Genomic DNA, 16,966 nt, shown 5'->3' with positions numbered 1-16,966 from the left:
CCCCCCAGGGCGCCCTGCTGCCTGGGTCAGAGGCTGGGCCAGGCATGGGGAGGGGGGGGGTCTGTGTGCACAGGCTGCCCAGGGATTCACTGCGTTTTGATCCGACTAACCCCCCTCCCCAGTTTGCCCTTTTCTGTCCGACCAGTGTTCCTGCCCCCCCGGGCAGCTGCTCCCTGCTGGGGGGGGGGGGTTTGATCCCTCGGCCCCAGAGCCCGCACTTCGCCCCCCCCATTACTAAGGGCAGAAACCCCCTGGGGGCGGGGCCGCTGCGTGTCTCTGCCGCAGCAGCCGCAGCAGGAGGGGGGGGGGGGGGCGGGGCGGGGCGGGGCGGACACAAACCCCCCCCCCCGCTCCGCTCTCCCGCCCGGGGCTCAGCGCAGGGAAAGGCCCCGTCGGGCCGAACACGCAGCAGCACAAGCCCCGCCCCCGGCAACCCCTCTGGCTCCGCCCCCTCCCCGGCCCGTGGGGACCCGCCCCCGTGTTGTGACACGCGGTGCCCGGCCCCGCCCCCAGCCACTGCTGCCCGACCTGGAGCGTCCAACCCCGCGGGGCGGGGGCGCGGCCAGGCAGCTCCGGGTCTGAGCTAAGCCCCGGCGCTGATCCGGGAGCGGAGTCACGGATGCGCTGCGCACGCGCGGTCTGACCCCGCCCACCCCCTTCCTCAACTCCCCGGCCGGGTTTTCAATGCGTCTCTCCCCGCCCGTCGCTCCCGGCCCCTGCCCAGGCCCCGCTGCGATTGGCCCCTGGGCGGAGCCCGCAGCAGCGTCTGACTCCGCCCGCGGGTAGAGAGGCGGCCGCCACTGCGCATGCGCCGCGCACTGCCCGGGGCGAGTTCTGGGGGAGCCGTTGGGGCCGTTACTCGCCGCGCTGCTGGGTCATCTCACACCCAGCCTGGCCAGCTCAGTGGGTGGAGCATGAGACTCTTGCTCTCAGGGTCACGGGTTCAAGCCCCAGGCTGGGCGGTGACCTACTCAGCCTACAAACAATTCACTCACACAGGGCTGGCTCTTGACAGACCTCGCTGCTCCGATCATTCCTCATGGAGTGAGGTTTTAGGGGATGTCAGGATAGTGAGGGCGCAGGGTCGCTACTGTGGAGCACTCCAGTGTCTCCAAGGCGCTTTGCAGTGCAGACAGAGCCTGCCACCCAGGCAGTTAGGCTGGGCTCAGTTCCCAGCTTCTTCCCTTTCTCCTCTACCTGCAGTTGCTGTGCTGCAAAGCAGGGAGCAGGACTGTCAGACGGGGCAGCGCATGGGGCTCTGCAGTGCAATGGAAGCGTGTTGCACTTCTAAGCTGTGGTGCTCAGGGTGAGGCAGATGAGTCAATCAAAGGTTGTGGGTTCACAGCCCACCAGAGTCACTTTAGCTGCTCCCTGATTCCCAGGGCAGCTTTCACTGTATAGGCCACTCCTTGAAGGTGGCCAAACAGGTCTAGAAGAAGGGAAGAGAAACACGAAACGTGGCTGCCCACCAGAAGCTATAATGCTCCACACAACAGGCAGCTGTGCTTGCACCTCCCCGCCCTACCACCAAACAGACAAGGCAGTGAAAAGTGAGAGGAGAAAGGGAAACCGAGCTGCCTCCTGGGGCTGCTCCTTTCCAGAAGTGTTATGGTGGAAAATGCTGCTGCCACTTTGCCACCTCTGCCTCTCCCTCATATTCATGGATGCCCTTTCTCTGTCTCGCCCCCTTCCTGTCCCCTGGTCCAGAGGGAGCCAATTCTGTGTATTTCCAGTCCAGCCCAATTTCCTGCTCCCAACCAGATGATGACACAGGTGAGCGGTGGCACAAAGAGCTGCCCCCCATCACAATTTGGTACCACTTAGTTTTTCTCACCCTCTGCCCAGAGCTCACTGGCTGGGCAGTGCTGGGTTCCTCCTCTCACCCCTTGCTGAGCTTCAGGAAGCTCCGTGTGAAATGGGGCCACAAGGACACCAATAGGATACAACATTTGAAAGTGTCTAATTCAGGGGTTGGCAACCCCTGGCACATGTGCCAAACGTGGCCAATTTTTCTTGGCATGTGAGGCAGGTGTTCAGCCCCGCCCCTCCTCTCCTGGCAGCCAGGGGCCAGGAGGGGGCGGGTGTTGCAGCTGCGGGAGTGCGAGTTGTTACCCCGTCAGGAGTTGAATCCATGGGCTGGTTGAGAACCAGAGGGTGGTGTCAAAACTGTGGGCATGTTGGGGACTGGAGGGTGTGTGTGTGTGTTGCAGCTGCAGGCAACCTGGTGACCAGAGGGGAGGGATGTTGCAGCCAAGGGTGGGCAAGTTGCTGCCCCATCAGAGGTTAAAGCCGGGGACTGGATATGTGTTGCATATCCTGAAAAAAACTATTTGGTCTTTGCACATGCATAGTACTGACTGGAAAAAACTATTGATCTTTGACTGTCTCCTGCTTTTCCCACGTGCACTAGCCTCGTGTTACTCTGAGGCCGCTGAAGCCGGAGGGAGAGAAGAAGCGAAGCCATCCAAAGAGATCCTGACAGCAGGAAGAATCGATTCTCAGCAACTTATAGTGGTTCCTAAGAAAGCAAAGTGAGTTGTTCACTCATTTCAGCCTTCTTGGACTGATGAATACGGGTTTGTTCGACATACAAACCGTGCTGTTTGTGCTCTGCGTTGTGAGAGCGTTGCTTGCCGCACATCATGTGTCCTACGCATTTTCAGACCGAGCATGAGAAACACGTCAAGGATGAGGCAGACAAGGCTGAGTCAATGGAACAGGCCATCGCGAGGTATGAAAAGCAAAGCAGCATCTTCACTAACTTCTCTGTCAGTAAAAATCAAGCCAGGGAGAGAAGTTACAGCTCACACTTTGTGTTGTAAAACATGGAGAGTCATTTACAGATGGAGATTATATAAAACAGGCTTTGCTCAGTGGTTTGGATGCTTTGTTCAATGGCTTGCCCCACAGAGACACAATCATCTCCAGAATAAAAGACTTGCCTTTGTCTGCCAGGCTCTGGTGAGGCACAAAGGCGAAACGGCAGGAAACACTAACAAACAGCAGGCAGTAGCATTAAAAGATGCAGCGGTATCAGTGTCGTGCTTGAGGAGCTACCACAGCTAGCAGTTCTTGCAAGATACTGGGCCTCAGACAAAGTCCGAGAAGAGCTGTGCTGCCTACAACCCATGCACGGCACTGCGACGGGACAATACAGTGAAGATGTTTGCTATTCATTTTGAGGAAAGAGGAACTGACATCACAAAAATATTTTCTGTGACACCTGACGGTGCCCTGCTATGGCGGGAAAATGGAAGGAATTTCTAAGTGTCATTGAGGAGCCCACTGGCCACCCGATGGTAAATTTTCATTATATTATTCACCAAGAATAATTGTATTTGTACCAAGATTTCTGACTCTGAGCTTAACAGTGGTACAGCTACAGCAGTGAAGACCCTGAATTTTCTTGTTGCTCGATCTGCCTTGATGCATTGGCAGTTCCAAGCCCTGCTTGAGGAGACGGAGAGTGCATAAAAGGACATTCCGCATCCCAGCGGTGTTCGTGGATTATGCCGTGGGAAGGTTTGGACTCGCTTTATGGACTTTCTCAATGCAATCAAGAACTTTTTGCCAGAGAAAGGACAAAACTACCCCAAACTGGATGATGACAAATGGCTCGCGCGACTGATGTTTCTAGCTGACATCACCGCACATCTAAACAAACTCAACCTTGGTCTGCAGGGCACAGGCCAGACAGTTCTGAGTCTTTTTGAAACTGGGAAGGCGTTCGTTGCAAAACTTGCCATTTTTTCTTGGGACATTGGCACCTCGAGTTGCTGCTATTTCCAACATCTGAAAGAACTATTGAAACATCGCCCTGTCAGCGTTGCTGAGATTAGAATGAACACGCAAGAACTCGCCTCAGAATTTTCTGTCAGATTTCAAGTTTTCTAACGTTTGGCCCAATGTTTTCCTTTCTAATCAAACCAGACAACTTTGTGGCCAGCAACATGGATTCAACAGTGCTTCAGTGGATGGTGCTGAGGATTTCGAAATGCAGCACATTGAATTACAATGCTTAGACTTAAGGGCCTTGAAGTTTATGGATCTGTGGTGCACACTTGAGACTACCGAAACAGATCATGGGGTCACTATCACGGCTGTTGGAATGCCCTGCCTGTGAAATGTGACTGTTTGAAGAAAGTGGCATTTTCACAGCTCTCAGCCTTTGGATCTACACACCTCTGTGAACAGACATTTTCACATATGTCCATCCCAGAGCCAGTTAACGACTGAACACTCAGAGGCTTGTGTGCTGCTTAAAGTATTGTAGTAAAATTTAGTAAAGACTGTGTGCTTCTTCCCCCTTCCATTACTTAAGCTTGAAACAGCACATATAATTTAGCTAATTGCGCATGTTTTAGAAGCTGTAGTAAAAAGGGGAACTAGCCGTTTAGACCCATTTCTCAAGGACTGGATTACACGTATTACTTGAGTTAGGGAAATTTGCTAATTGCTATTGCTTAAATAAGCTATACTGGTGGTTGTTACTGAGTGGAATAAAGTTGAAGTATGCTAACCAATAACGCTGCAACACGAAGCTAAGGTAACAAATCAAGACATGCCAAGTTAGATAAGAAAGTTAAAGAAAGTATAAAAAAGGATGCTTAGCCAACGCTCAGGGTCGGTTCTGCTTTGAACATTGAGTTCCTTAGCCGTACCTTGGTTGCAACCAATAAACTTGAGTTGGACTCTCTTCTTGGGGTAAATCAGACTAGCCTCCAAGGGAATGAAACCAGCAAGTTATGCAACAGTATCAAACCATGAGCCCGAGACTGGAGAACTCAGCAAGGCCGAGGCTCACACTGAAAGGTAAGATTTGCATCTGAATTTATTTATTAATGACGCTGCTGTAAGCAGGACTTTAAAAGCATCACGGGCACTTGGACCCGTCCATACAGTTGAATAAGTCAAAGCTCTGCACTCCACCTCGGAAAGGTTGCTGACCCTGGTCTAGTTTGTAGCAAGGTACAGAAGCAAGAAGAGCTTCCTTTGCATTGCAAACTGGTTTTTCTTTTCTTTTTTTAAAATCAGAAAATAATCCCTGGGGATCTGTGACCTGGCCACACAAACATCACTTTTCCCTTTTCAAATCACAGTTTTTCCATCCCACTTTGTCACACGGAACCTCTTGTTTTTCTCCCAGCGCTGTGCACACAAGCTCTGAGCTCCTCGTTCCCGTACTGCTCCCTGCGGAGGTTTTGCACAGTAAGTGGATGTGAAGGAGAAAGAGAAAACCCCTCCTAGGACAAGGAGCCGCTCCCTTCTCTGACTCTCCTGGGGCTCCCTGGGCTTCCATGGAATGAAACTCCTGGGGGCTCAGGTGAGGGGGTGTCCCAGACATGCCCTTGGCTGCTAGCAGAGAATTCCTGCCGGCTCCATGTGTCCTGCTGGAAAACCCCCTAGAGGGGCAGGAGAAACAGCACAGACACTTGCTGTGGGGTAAATGAAAGCAGAGGATGATGGCTACTCCCAGGGGGTTGTTTGGGTTGGTCTTGTGACCCTGGTGGATGAATCTGGAGGTTAATTGGAGTTTGTGTCAGTGGGTTTGGTTGGGCTCAGGCCCTTCCACTGGTCACCTCTTCGACCCAGACCTCTCTGAGCAGAGGGGGGATCCCTCACTCCCTGTTCTGACCCCTGCGGAAGTGGAGAATGGACCCGGCTTCATCAGGTTCTCCTGAGTTTCTAGTGAAGGGTAAAAGCCGGGATGGTCCCAGGAGTTTCCAGATACATGGGCCAGACTTTTCAAAACCCTCACTCCACCACGAGAGCCAGATTTTGTCCTTGCCTGGCAATGACAATGTTTCCCCTTGAGCCCAGGGACAGGTCACAACCTCAGTTCCCTCTAGGGGGGCGCACAAAGAATTTGAATCCCACCCCCCTCCTCAGCAGAACCACTGTGCAGCACCCCCCTCCCTTGGAAAGTAAGTTGGAGGTGGTGGGCTGGCTGGGAGCGTGGGGGCCAGGCCCACGTGGCGGCTGCTCCTGGGGCCAGGGCTGAGGCTTATTGTGCCTAACACACTTTCAAGTGATGGCTGGACAAGGGCTCTCATCTGTGTGTGTTTCACTGGCTTGGTTTTGTCCAAAGTACACGTAATCGGTTTGGTTTTGCTGCTCAACATCATTGCTTATTATAGATCTTCTCACACAACCGTAGCCACTGGCGTGTTCTCATGAGAGACGTAGGAGGAAAAGGGGCGGCCCACACCCAGGGACCATTGATGGTGTATTCACCGTTCAGTCTGGGCTCAGTACGAGACGTGTTCTAGCTGAGGAGAGTAAAAACCCCTCGTGGATGGAGGACGTGGCTCAGCTGATTCTCAGGCATCTAGGAACAGGCTGTTTTTCTAACTCAGCATTTTTCTACTGTGTTGAAACAAACAAAAAACAGTTTCCCTCCAGCTCTACCTCAAAGAACATTCTGAAGAAATGACCTCAGGCCCTGTAAATACCTTGCAAAACAAGCCAAGCTCCAGCAAGATGACCAGGCCACACCAGGTAACCAGCATAATGGGCCCATCAGGATTTCCCTGTGGTGGAGTGTGGCCGTGCCCTCCTGCTACAGGAATCCAGTGGCGACATGCTACATTTCAGCCTTCAGCAAGTGTCACTTGTATAGTGCAACATTAACAGCATGTTGCTCTGCTCTCACCATGTATTGGAGGAGTTTTTGGATCACCATGAAGGGGTGGGGCGGTGCTGTTATATTTGTATGATAGAACTGTATTATGTAAAATTAAAAGTACTATTTTAAAGACACATTTCTGGACCACATTATAATCTCCTGTAAATATTTAGGGTGTGTCTATACAGGCAGTCCCCAGGTTACATGGATCCGACTTGCATAGGATCCCTACTTACAAACGAGGTGAGGCAACCCCGCACTAGCTGCTTCCCCCCAGCAGACCAGGGAGACGTGAAGCAGCTTTTCTCAGCAGACACTTCAGCTTGGGAATAAAGGACTGAGGGAAGTGAGGTGTGGGAGAATAAAACTGAGCTCTGGAGAAATGTTTGGCTAGAGTTTCCCCTACAATATGTACCAGTTCCGACTTACATACAAATTCAACTTAAGAACAAACCTATAGTCCCTATCTTGTATGTAACCCGGGGACTGCCTGTATAGCATCCTTAGCTTGAAATAAGCTATGCAATATGTGCTAAGCAAATTGTGTAGCTTATTTCAATGCTATTTCAGAATAGCTCATTTCATAATTTGGTGCTATCTACACAGCACCAAATTTCGAAAGAACTCATTATTCCGAAATGCCCCTTAATCCTTGTGGAACGAGGGTTACCGGGACATCAGAATAAGCCACCCCTTACTTGAAAATCTATTTAGAAATAACAGGCTGCTTCAATATACGCGGAATAGCTATTGTGGAATAGCTTTTTCAGGATACTTCCGATATCCCGCAAGAGCTCCACAGTGTAAACGTACCCTTAGATAGTGGCAAGAATTAAAGTCAGCCCTCAACAGGAGAGAGGAAACTGAGATGTGCACTTTGTGGTATATGTGGAGCTTGGTCAAAAGTGATTTGTTTTGTTTTGGAACATGCAATCGCTAATAGCAGTATTCTTCAAAGGAATGAAAACGCCCATATTAAGGGAAATATCCAGATGGACTCAGGTAGACAGGCTGAAAGAATTTTTCATATGCAATAGAATCAAATAACATTTATTCAAGTTATCTGTACAGAAGTAAGAAGTCTTATATTTAAATATGAATCTTCCTGGCACATGCCCAACAATCCCTACGGACCTCAGTGTTGGTGCACGAGATCAAACTCACTCCGCTCAGGGAGGGAAAATCTTAGGGGGACATAGGTTACAAGTGTTGCCGGCTGCCCCACAGTCACAGAGGAAGGTGACTTTGGCTCCTGTGGCTGGAGCTCTGGCTGGAGACCCCAGTGAGATCTCAGGACACAGACTGGTACAAATCGCTCCCTGCTGCTGCGCAGCTTCCAGCTTCCCCCCACCCTCCGAACCCTGATTGGTTAATTCTGTGTCCTGCCACCCCCACCTCTGCCTGTCCCCAGCCCGGCTGTTAGTTCTGCCCCTGCCCAGCCCCAGCCTCTGCCCATTTGTTCCTCCTGCAGTCCCAGGGGTTCTTCCCCCTCCCATCCCGGGGGCTGCAGGGAGGGAGGGGAGGAGCTTTCAGGCATCATAGAGATGAGGGGCCAGGGGCTGCGTAGAGGGGAGTCCTCCAGGCTCACACAGACTGGGCTGTGTGAGGCCAGAGAGGCTGATCTCAGGGATACAGGCTGAGCTGGGATTCTGGCCACACCCTCAGCCAGGGTCGGATTCTCTCCCCAGGGAGGGTGCCCGGCGGGAAAGTGAAGATCAGGGCCTCAGAACCAGCATCAATAAATGTCACCTGCCCCCGGTCACAGTCCAGAGAAATCCGGATCCTTCTGGGGGGGCTCAGAAGGAGGGGGGTTTCAGGGGAGGTCAGAGCATGGAACTGACCCCGACCCCTCTGCTGCAAAGCCCAGATCTCCCCCTCAAGGCTGATCCCTCCCTTCCTACTCACAGACTCTCTGGCCACTCCCACGGCCCAGTACTGCCCATCCACCACCTCCACCTCCCAGCAATGTCTCCCCGAGGTGAATCCTTCATGGCCCAGCACACAGGGATCAGAGTCAAATCTCTCTGGGTTTTCAGGCAGTCGCCGCCGTGTGTATTCCCATCTCACACGTTTCCCATCCCCAGACAAGCCGAGGTCGGGATGAGCCGTGTCTGGATCCAGAGTCACCGTCACTGGGGAGAGAGAATCAGGACGTGAGGGGCAGAGCTCAGCCCTGGGGGCAGCTGGGGCCATTTCTCACCCTCCCCTGAAGCCCTGTTGTGGCTGGGACAGGCCTGGGCCCCAGGGAGCTGCCTCTGCCCTGGGCCCTGAGACTGAGCCGAGCTGTCACTGCAGCGCCTCAGCCTGGGCAATGGGACCCGCTTCATCAGCTTCTCATTTGTGTGCAGAGGCTGCAGCCTCCTGCCCCCAGCTCGGGCTGCTCCACCCCCAGGGTCAGGCCCAGAGCAGGAGGATTCAGTGGGGGGGCAGAGGAGGCAGGTACCAGCTTTAACCCCCAGAGGGAAACTCCCTCCCCTGCTGCAGCCTCCACCCCCCACCCAGGGCACAAAGGGGAGGGGGCAGTGCGGGGGAAGAGCTGCCTCACCCCAGAGAGCAGGGCCTGGGCATCAGTTGCCCCCCTGGGCAGATGGAGGGTCAAGGCCTCTTCAGAGCAGCCGGGCTCAATGGGGGAGCCCAGCTCTGGCTTCTGGCCTGGCCGGGGGCAGGGCCTGTGGGGAAGGGGATCTAGGGTGGGGCCACTGGAAGGGGCAGCACAGGGCAGAGGCTGGTGCCCAAGGAGGGGCTGCGCTGATCAGCTGCCCCGACACAAAGCGCAGCCCCTGCCTGCAAATCCCCCTGCCCACAAACTGCACCCATAGTGAGAAGTGGGGGGGGGGGTCCGACCATCCCATTCCTTAAAGGGGGCAGGACACGGCCCCTCGTCCTTCTGATCCAGTGTCCCTGGGGCGCCTTACCACTCGGGGCAGGTTTGGGGCTCTGCCTGTCGTGGTCACTGGGGGTTTGGTTGGTGACTTGAGCTACACACTCAGGAAGGTGTTTTCAGTCTCCACGTGAAACCTCACCCTGTCTGAAAGCTCCCAGGGACTTTCCTCTTGCTCTGTCCAGTGCAGAGGGCACCATGACTGGTGGGGGAAGGGAGAAGAAAGGTGAGATTTCAGGAGTCCATATTGCCCACGACATCCCCAATCCTAACACACAGACCTGGGTTTTCATTATAGCAGAGACACACTTGGGTGCATCTACACTACAAAGAAGATCGAGGCTCCTGCTGTCAATCTCCCAGGGTTCGAATTAGCAGTCAAGTAAAGACAGCTAATCCAACTGAGGGGTGTTTCTGTCAGTGCTGGTAGCTCTCATTGCATGAGGAATAAGGGAAGTGGGAGGGAGAGTGCTTTTCCCTCCACTGCCTGCTGCGTGGACAGCGCCAACAGACAAGTTCAGCTACTTCAACTTCAACTATGGAATTAACACAATTAAAAAGGTTTGAAGCTCCTACTTTCTTTCTCACTCAGGCCTCTCCCAGCAATAGAACCCACATCCCTGCAGCTTCACAGCCACCCCAGGGCAATCTGTGAAGAGATTCGCTTTCTCCTCAACAACCCCTCCCACCCTGCAGACTCCGCTGGGTTTGATTCATTCACTTCCTGACATTTGTCACAACCCAGGCCCAGATTCTGCAAAGACTTTGGCCTCAAAGTAACTTCACCCACTTGGGTTCCTTTGACACAAGTGGGAGGTTCAGAGTTTGCAAACTCCTGGCTCTGCCTGTGAGCCGTGGGGTCTGTGTACTCAGCGTCTCTGCAGAGAGCAGCACGGAGCTGGGCGTGTTTCTGTCTGTGTGTCGGCCATTTTGTGCTCTAACATCACTGTCATTACAAAGCGGCTTTTGGAACAAATAAGGTTCAATGAATCACCCTGAGTGTCTGGGATGGCAAGTGGGCGCCATTCTCACCTCACAATTCAACCAAAGCTTCATCTATCGAGGAAGCAAATGACCAGCATCGGTCTCTTTCCATGGCCTCAGATGCTTCGCTCACTCTCCCCTCCCCCGTCCCTTCTGGGTACCTGTGAATTCCCTCAGCGTCTCCGACAGCGCAGTCGTTTGCTGGGAGAAACCCCTGACTCGCTTGCCCAGTTCAGGAGAAATCTCCTCTGGTGGCTGGAACGGCCCCGTCTCACACCTGGGGAGAGACAATGTCACATGGGGACACTGCACCGAGTGACTCAGTTCCCCAGCTCTGGCCAGTGAGTCGCTGCTCTGCTGGGCCTGGAGTTCGAATCCTTCAGTTCTCCCAGCCCGAGAGCAGGGGCAGCACAGCCCTTGGCCCTGCAACGTCCCCTCAAAGGTCCCATGAACAGTCTGCAGCTCTGGCCTGGGGAGACCAGCTGGGGGACGAAAGGGGAATTGAGTCTCCACGGCCAACTCACCCATTGGCCCCCAGGCGCTGAGGGGCAGGAGGTTCCCAGGGGAAGGGCTGTAGGAATCTGCCCACTAGGGACTAGACTGAGACACCAGCTCCCCCCTCCCCAGCCCTTTCCCACAGGTCTCCAAACAGCCCTCGGGTGGGTCAGACTCTGGGTCCCTGCTGCCCTGGGCTGAATGTGCCCAGTGCCCAGCAGTGACAGGCCCATGTCCCACCCCACAGCCCTGAGGCAGCCAGTCCCCAGGGAGGTGACAGCTCCAGGAAACACTTGAGCTCAGACTGTGCCCTGAATGGGGAATTCCAGAGTCTGCTGGGCCAGGGGAGAGCCGCAGGCTGACGCTGATCAGAGATTTGTGCCCAGCCTGTGACCTTCCCCTCACATCTGGCTGCAGGGGAGATGTGGTGCCAACATCAGCTCCAAGCTCTTGCCCTGAGCTGGGCAGTGAGGGGAGTGAGAGACACCTACCTGCTCAAGATGCTTCTCACGTCCTATAGAGGAAAGAGAAAAGAATCTCAACCCCATCACACACACACAGGACCCAGGGAAGGGATTTTGCAAACATGGGAAGAGAGGCCCTGCCCTGGCCCCAGGAACATGGATCCCCTCAGCGAATGGGGCTTTGCCATCTCTAATAGCTCTGTGCCTGTGACTCTGCAAAGCACAATAGTCACTCACATGGCAGCAATGCACCCGCCGAGTTACACCCAGATCTGACAGCTGGACCCCAGCGCTTGTGATTCAGGAGCCTCCCTTCCCTGTGTGGGGAGCTGGGATGTTTCTCCCTCAGTCTCACCTGCAGGAATTCACTCGCTGGCTTCTGACACGTCCCCTCCAGCTCACTGATCCGCTCGCTGAGACGGGAAATCTGCGCAGAGAGTTTCCCGACAGTGTCAGTCTGGAGCCTCCCAATCTCCTCATCTAACTTCTCCAGCGGGGCCAGCAGGAGTCGCTCTTGTTCCTCCAGGAACTGCCGCAGCTGCTGAAACTCGGCCACAATCTTCTGCCTCTCGACTTGTGTCTGTTTCTGTGTGAAAACAGGGAAAGGGCTGGTCAGGGGCATGAATGGAGCCCGGGTCCCTTTCATGGGGAGCTGAGTGTGCAGCAGAGAGAACCCTCAGATTTCTGGCATTCGACTCTGCTCTGTGGGTACTAGGCAGAGGCGTCTCTCCCAGCATCTCCTTTGGCCCCTGTGTCTCTCTTGAAGGAGCGGTTCCATGTCTGTCATGAGCACCATGTTCTGTTATTGATGGGCTCTGGGAATTCAGACCCCAAGCAGCAGGAGGCAGGACTTAGCCCCACCCTGACAGAGACACCATGGGAGAAAAAAGGAACAAAGATGTTAATGCAGGAAATGAGCAGACACTGATGTTCCCTTTAATCTTCTCCACCCTCGTGTGGAATACATTTCTCTGTGTGCACCAAGGTATGCGCATATGTGCACGACCAATAGAAACAAAATCTAAATCTGGGCATTCTGCTAATCAGCTGGGCATCATCTGAATCTCTCCCAGGCTCTCAGTTTACTGGAAATACTGCTCAGCCCCACCCTGACAGAGATACCAGGGGAGAAAAAAGAAACAAACAAGATAATGCAAACAATGACCAAACCCAACAGCCAGGTCACTGGGGGAGGATTTCTGGGAAAGCCACAAGGGCTGGACATTAACTCATCCCCTGACATGGAAGCTCAGGGCCTGTCTGCACATGGATCTAACCCAGCAAGCCATGGTCATGGAGCAACTCGCCATCCCACCCTCCAAAGGCCACACAGGAGCCTGCCTCCAAACAGCCCCTCCCCCTGCCAGTCCCTGCTGGTCCATAGCCACAGGCACCTACCAGATACTCCTGGCTTCTCCCCTCTCCTGTCGCTTTCCATCCCAGCAGCTTTTCTCTCTTTCCTCTCAGAGTCTTCAAATGGGCCTGGATTTTTCCCTGAGGAAACAGAAATGAGCTGAGAGGTTTCATTGTGAGGCTTTTTCCCACCCACAGCCCCAGTGACTGTTGGTCCCAGTCGCTGTGTGACATCAGGGCCCCCAAAGAGAGATCTCAGTTATCACCCTGTGGTACTGGGATTTATGCACCATGTGTAACAGGCCGGGACTCACGGGGCAGGGGTGTGTGTGTGTGCGAATCAGCACATCTCTGTGTGAGAGTGTAGTAAAATATAGTCAAAACTATGTGTGCTTCTTCCCCCTTCCATTACTTAAGCTTGAAACAGCACATATCATTTAGCTAATTGCGCATGTTTTAGAAGCTGTAGTGAAAAGGGGAACTAGCCGTTTAGACCCATTTCTCAAGGACTGGATTACACGTATTACTTGAGTTAGGGAAATTTGCTAATTGCTATTGCTTAAGTAAGCTATACTGGTGGTTGTTACTGAGTGGAATAAAGTTGAAGTATGCTAACCAATAACGCTGCAACACGAAGCTAAGGTAACAAATCAAGACATGCCAAGTTAGATAAGAAAGTTAAAGAAAGTATAAAAAAGGATGCTTAGCCTACGCCCGAGGTCGGCTCTGCTTTGAACATTGAGTTCCTTAGCCATACCTTGGTTGCAACCAATAAACTTGAGTTGGACCCAGCCTGAAAGTGTGACTTTCTTCTTGGGGTAAATCAGACTAGCCTCCAAGGGGACGAAACCAGCAATTTATGCAACAAGAGGATTTAAATAACAGAGTGATACCAACCCCAGAATTCATCAGGGCCTAAACAGGGGCTGGGAGTTCAGCCCTGAGGCCTGGGGGCTGCGCTGGTAGGACAGAGCTGGGCTAAGCACCAGCCCAAACCCCACTAGATAGAGGGAGGCTCAGAGGAGCAAGAGTGTCACTGGGCCGCCACTGGGCAAAGTGGTTGGGGTTCAGGGGCTCCGCACTCCCTGGAGGGGCAGGGCCTCAAGTGGAAGGAGCAATTGAGGACAGTCGGCCCTCAACACTGCCTAGAGTGTGATTTGCCGTGTCCCCACAGCCCTCACTGCCACCCAGCACACTGCAGCAGTGAGTTAAAGGGCCGGGAGTGATGGCTGCCTTGGCTGCTTCAGTAACAGCTGCAGCCAGAACCTTGGGCCCTTATGAATCACTAGGTCCCGGGGCAGTTGCCCTTTTGTCTGTCCCCTCCCCCGTCTGAGGGCCTGCGGGGGGCTTTACGCTGCGCAGTCCCAGTTCTGTGGGGCTCTGTCCCTGCCTGGTGGGGACTCAGCCCTGGCCGTGGCTTTGTCCAGTGAGAAAGGGACAGGAGGAGACTGAGGCTGCAGCAGGGCACCTGTGAGGGTGGGGGCGGCACCTCCACGCAGAATGACGTAGGCAGGGATGGTCTGACAAGGCAGGGACAGGCCCACAGAGGCCGACCAAGCGTTGAGGGAGGGCCCAGCAAGCAGGCGTGGGCGTGTCCTGTGCTCTGGGGATGGGTCAGTGACTCCCTTAACTAAAAGGCTGATTTCTGTTCAGGACGGTTGGGGTTTGCCCCAGTCCCTGGTACAGCTCCCGGCAGCAGTGCATTCTGGGAGATTCCCACAGGCTGCCTGGTGGGACTAACAGAACCTCGCTGGCTGGTCCGTGCCCAGGTACCCACCGGCACAGGTCAGACCAGCACTGGGCAGCGCCAGCCTGGGGGGAATTTTGCTCCAGCCCAGTCTGATCCCAGTGGTACCCAGCATGGCCCTCCACTGCGTGGAGCCCTGTTGTGGGTGGACTCAAGGCGCTCGGGACCCCACACGGCATCCAGCCTAGTGATCTCTAGTGCCAACTGTGGCATCTGAGTTTATCCCCTCGTGGAGCAGCCCAGGAGTTCAGCAGCCCAGTGGGAAACCTGCTGAGTCTTTATCAACATGTTTTTCCCTCCTAAGGGCCATAATTCATCACTGTGGGGCTGATGCTGAGGTAGCACCATGGCATATCAGGTAGGGATCTGGACTGACTTTAGGAAAACCTCAGTTTTAATCCCATTTTTACCAATGACCTACTGACTGACCCCGAGCAACTCTCTGTGCCTCAGTTTCCCTCCTCACCCTTTTTTGTCTTATTTAGGCTGTACCCTGCTCAGGACAAGACTTGTCCCTCGCTGTGTTTTGTGCAGGGCCCAGATCTCCTCTGGGGTCTCCAAGGCTACTGTGATGCAAATCAAGGCAACAACAACACATTCTGTTAGACAAATCCATAATGGCAACAAGAGCCTGGAACTTCCTCTTTCCCTATCTGAGGGCATCTGGCTCAGAGATGTCAGTCTCAGCTCTTCTGAGCCAAGCCTCCCTGAGAACGACCCAGCCTCCACTGGGAAAAAAGAGCTTTTAAACTAAGCTGAGTCCCAGAAGGACTCAGCATCTCTGGGCAAAGTTTCCCAAAGTCGGTAGCTTTAAAGAGTTGAGATTTTGCCTCTGTTGCCAGGGCGCTGATTTTATTATTAGAAGATTTACCCAACATTGCTGGGGTCCTTAATTCAATTTGTATAGTTTGGAGAATAAAATGAGACTCTCCAGGCTTCATTTCATTGCTCTGGGGTGGGGCTGAGGAAGAAGGGAAGCCTGCCCTGGGGAGAGAGCCCTACCCCAGCCCTCAGTCACTGCAGCAGCTTGGGCCAGATAAGCAGCCTCTCCATGGCCGCTGCAGCTCCAGCGGGCCCAGCTGGGCGAGGGGTACATGCCCCCTGGCTCAGGCAGGTCCAGGTTCATCTGCCCCCTTCGCCCCCCAGCCAGAGTGAGGAATGCAGCAAACTGAGCACTTTCCCCTCACGCCCTGATGAAAGGGAGCAGCCACCAATGCCTACACATGAATGTTGGGGGGGGGGGGGGGGCTTCAGCCCACGCTCCCTAAAGGGCCCCTGAGATGGGGAGAGGCTCGGGACGGGGGCAGTCCCAGACAGAGGTGGGTGCCCCCAACCAGCCCCTTTCACATCCCCACTGAGTCTGTCTCTTTTCTGTATGGTTTGATGAGAAGCAAACTCCCATCCCAGGTTCCTCCCATTGTCCTGGCAAAGCCAAACCCGTGTGTGGCTTTAAGTTATGATCAGAGGAAACCGCATGCTGAATGCCACGGCCCTGGCTCTCACTGCTCAGTGCTTGAACGAACAGGCGAACACACAGACACAGGCAGGCAAACTCTCAAATAGACAGTAGATTAAACGTGGCAGCAATTTCCTACCTGATATTCCTGGGCCGCTTCCTGTATGGGCACCACCCTGTGAGAGCGGTGAGCCTGAGACAGATGGCAAATCACACAGATCGGAGTCTGATCCTCATCGCAGAACAGCTTGAGAACCTCCTGGTGCTCCCCGCACACCCCGTCTCCTCCTGCTCCTTTTGGTGCCTGCAAACTCAGCCGCTTGGCTATTTCCACCACGTTTGCCAGCTGCCTGTTGGGCCGGAGGGGGCCCTGCTGCACCGGGGCCCTGCACTGCGGGCAGGAGGAGGCTGGGCCGGGTCCCTCCAAGCACCGGCTGATGCAGGCCCGGCAGAAATTGTGCCCGCACTCCAGAGTGACAGGGGCTGTGAAATACTCCAGGCAGACGGGACATGTCGCTTCTTCCTGGAGACTTTCCAAGGTGCTCTCTGCAGCCATGGCTCCCTCTGGGCAGTGGAGCAAGATCAGTTTCACTTTCCTGAGCTCACACTGTGTGCCCCGCCCACAGCAGCAATGGGGCGTTTCCCTTCCTGGAACTGACTCAGGCTGTTTCCTGAGTTTTTTTTTTTTTTTTTTTACCTTTAAGAAATATAATTTACTTTCAACCCTGTACTGACCCAAAATGATCGGAAAGGCCTCAAAGGAAACAATTCAGGCCGGGAGGCTTTGGTGGAAAAGGTCCCACTAGGGCTCTGGTCCTAAAATTATCACCTAGAAGAGGTTGCAGAGCCTTGCTGATGTGCTGGAAAGGTTCTAGATGAGGACTGTAGGTATCGGCCAGGGGCCTTCTCTTGCTTTCTTGGTTGGGTCTGTCCTGTAGCAGGTAACTTCTGAGGTGCATAG

The 16,966-nt window shown here is 54.0% G+C and overlaps 1 protein-coding gene and 1 long non-coding RNA gene across 5 annotated transcripts; one reads left to right on the top strand and one right to left on the bottom strand.

Moving 5' to 3' along the window:
* Positions 1-482: 482 nt before the first annotated feature.
* Positions 483-6,765, top strand: LOC142821558 (uncharacterized). The gene is made up of 3 exons (XR_012898274.2): positions 483-1,773; positions 2,411-4,812; positions 5,147-6,765. It is a non-coding gene; the product is annotated as an uncharacterized LOC142821558 (long non-coding RNA).
* Positions 6,766-7,659: 894 nt separating this feature from the next.
* LOC142821553 (zinc finger protein RFP-like) lies at positions 7,660-16,689 on the bottom strand. Of its 4 annotated transcripts, XM_089771163.1 has the most exons (9): positions 16,145-16,612; positions 12,848-12,943; positions 11,805-12,035; positions 11,477-11,499; positions 10,652-10,767; positions 10,376-10,384; positions 10,020-10,030; positions 9,649-9,670; positions 7,660-8,757 (listed from the first exon to the last, which is right to left on the bottom strand). In XM_089771163.1, exons 1-9 carry the CDS (start codon positions 16,559-16,561, stop codon positions 8,249-8,251), a joined length of 1,434 nt encoding a protein of 477 aa, XP_089627289.1. In that variant the 5' UTR covers positions 16,562-16,612; the 3' UTR covers positions 7,660-8,248. The 4 variants fall into 4 exon arrangements, with proteins under 4 accessions (XP_089627289.1, XP_089627290.1, XP_075768930.2 ...); XM_089771164.1 differs by lacking the exons at positions 10,020-10,030; positions 10,376-10,384 and adding an exon at positions 11,591-11,662 and having other exon boundaries at positions 9,649-9,708; positions 16,145-16,687; XM_075912815.2 differs by lacking the exons at positions 10,020-10,030; positions 10,376-10,384 and having other exon boundaries at positions 9,649-9,708; positions 16,145-16,689.
* Positions 16,690-16,966: the final 277 nt, after the last annotated feature.

Source organism: Pelodiscus sinensis, chromosome 19, assembly GCF_052426305.1.
Source record: "Pelodiscus sinensis isolate ZL-2025 chromosome 19, ASM5242630v1, whole genome shotgun sequence".
Lineage (NCBI taxonomy): Eukaryota > Metazoa > Chordata > Testudines > Trionychidae > Pelodiscus > Pelodiscus sinensis.
This window is presented reverse-complemented; position numbering and strand designations above follow the sequence as displayed.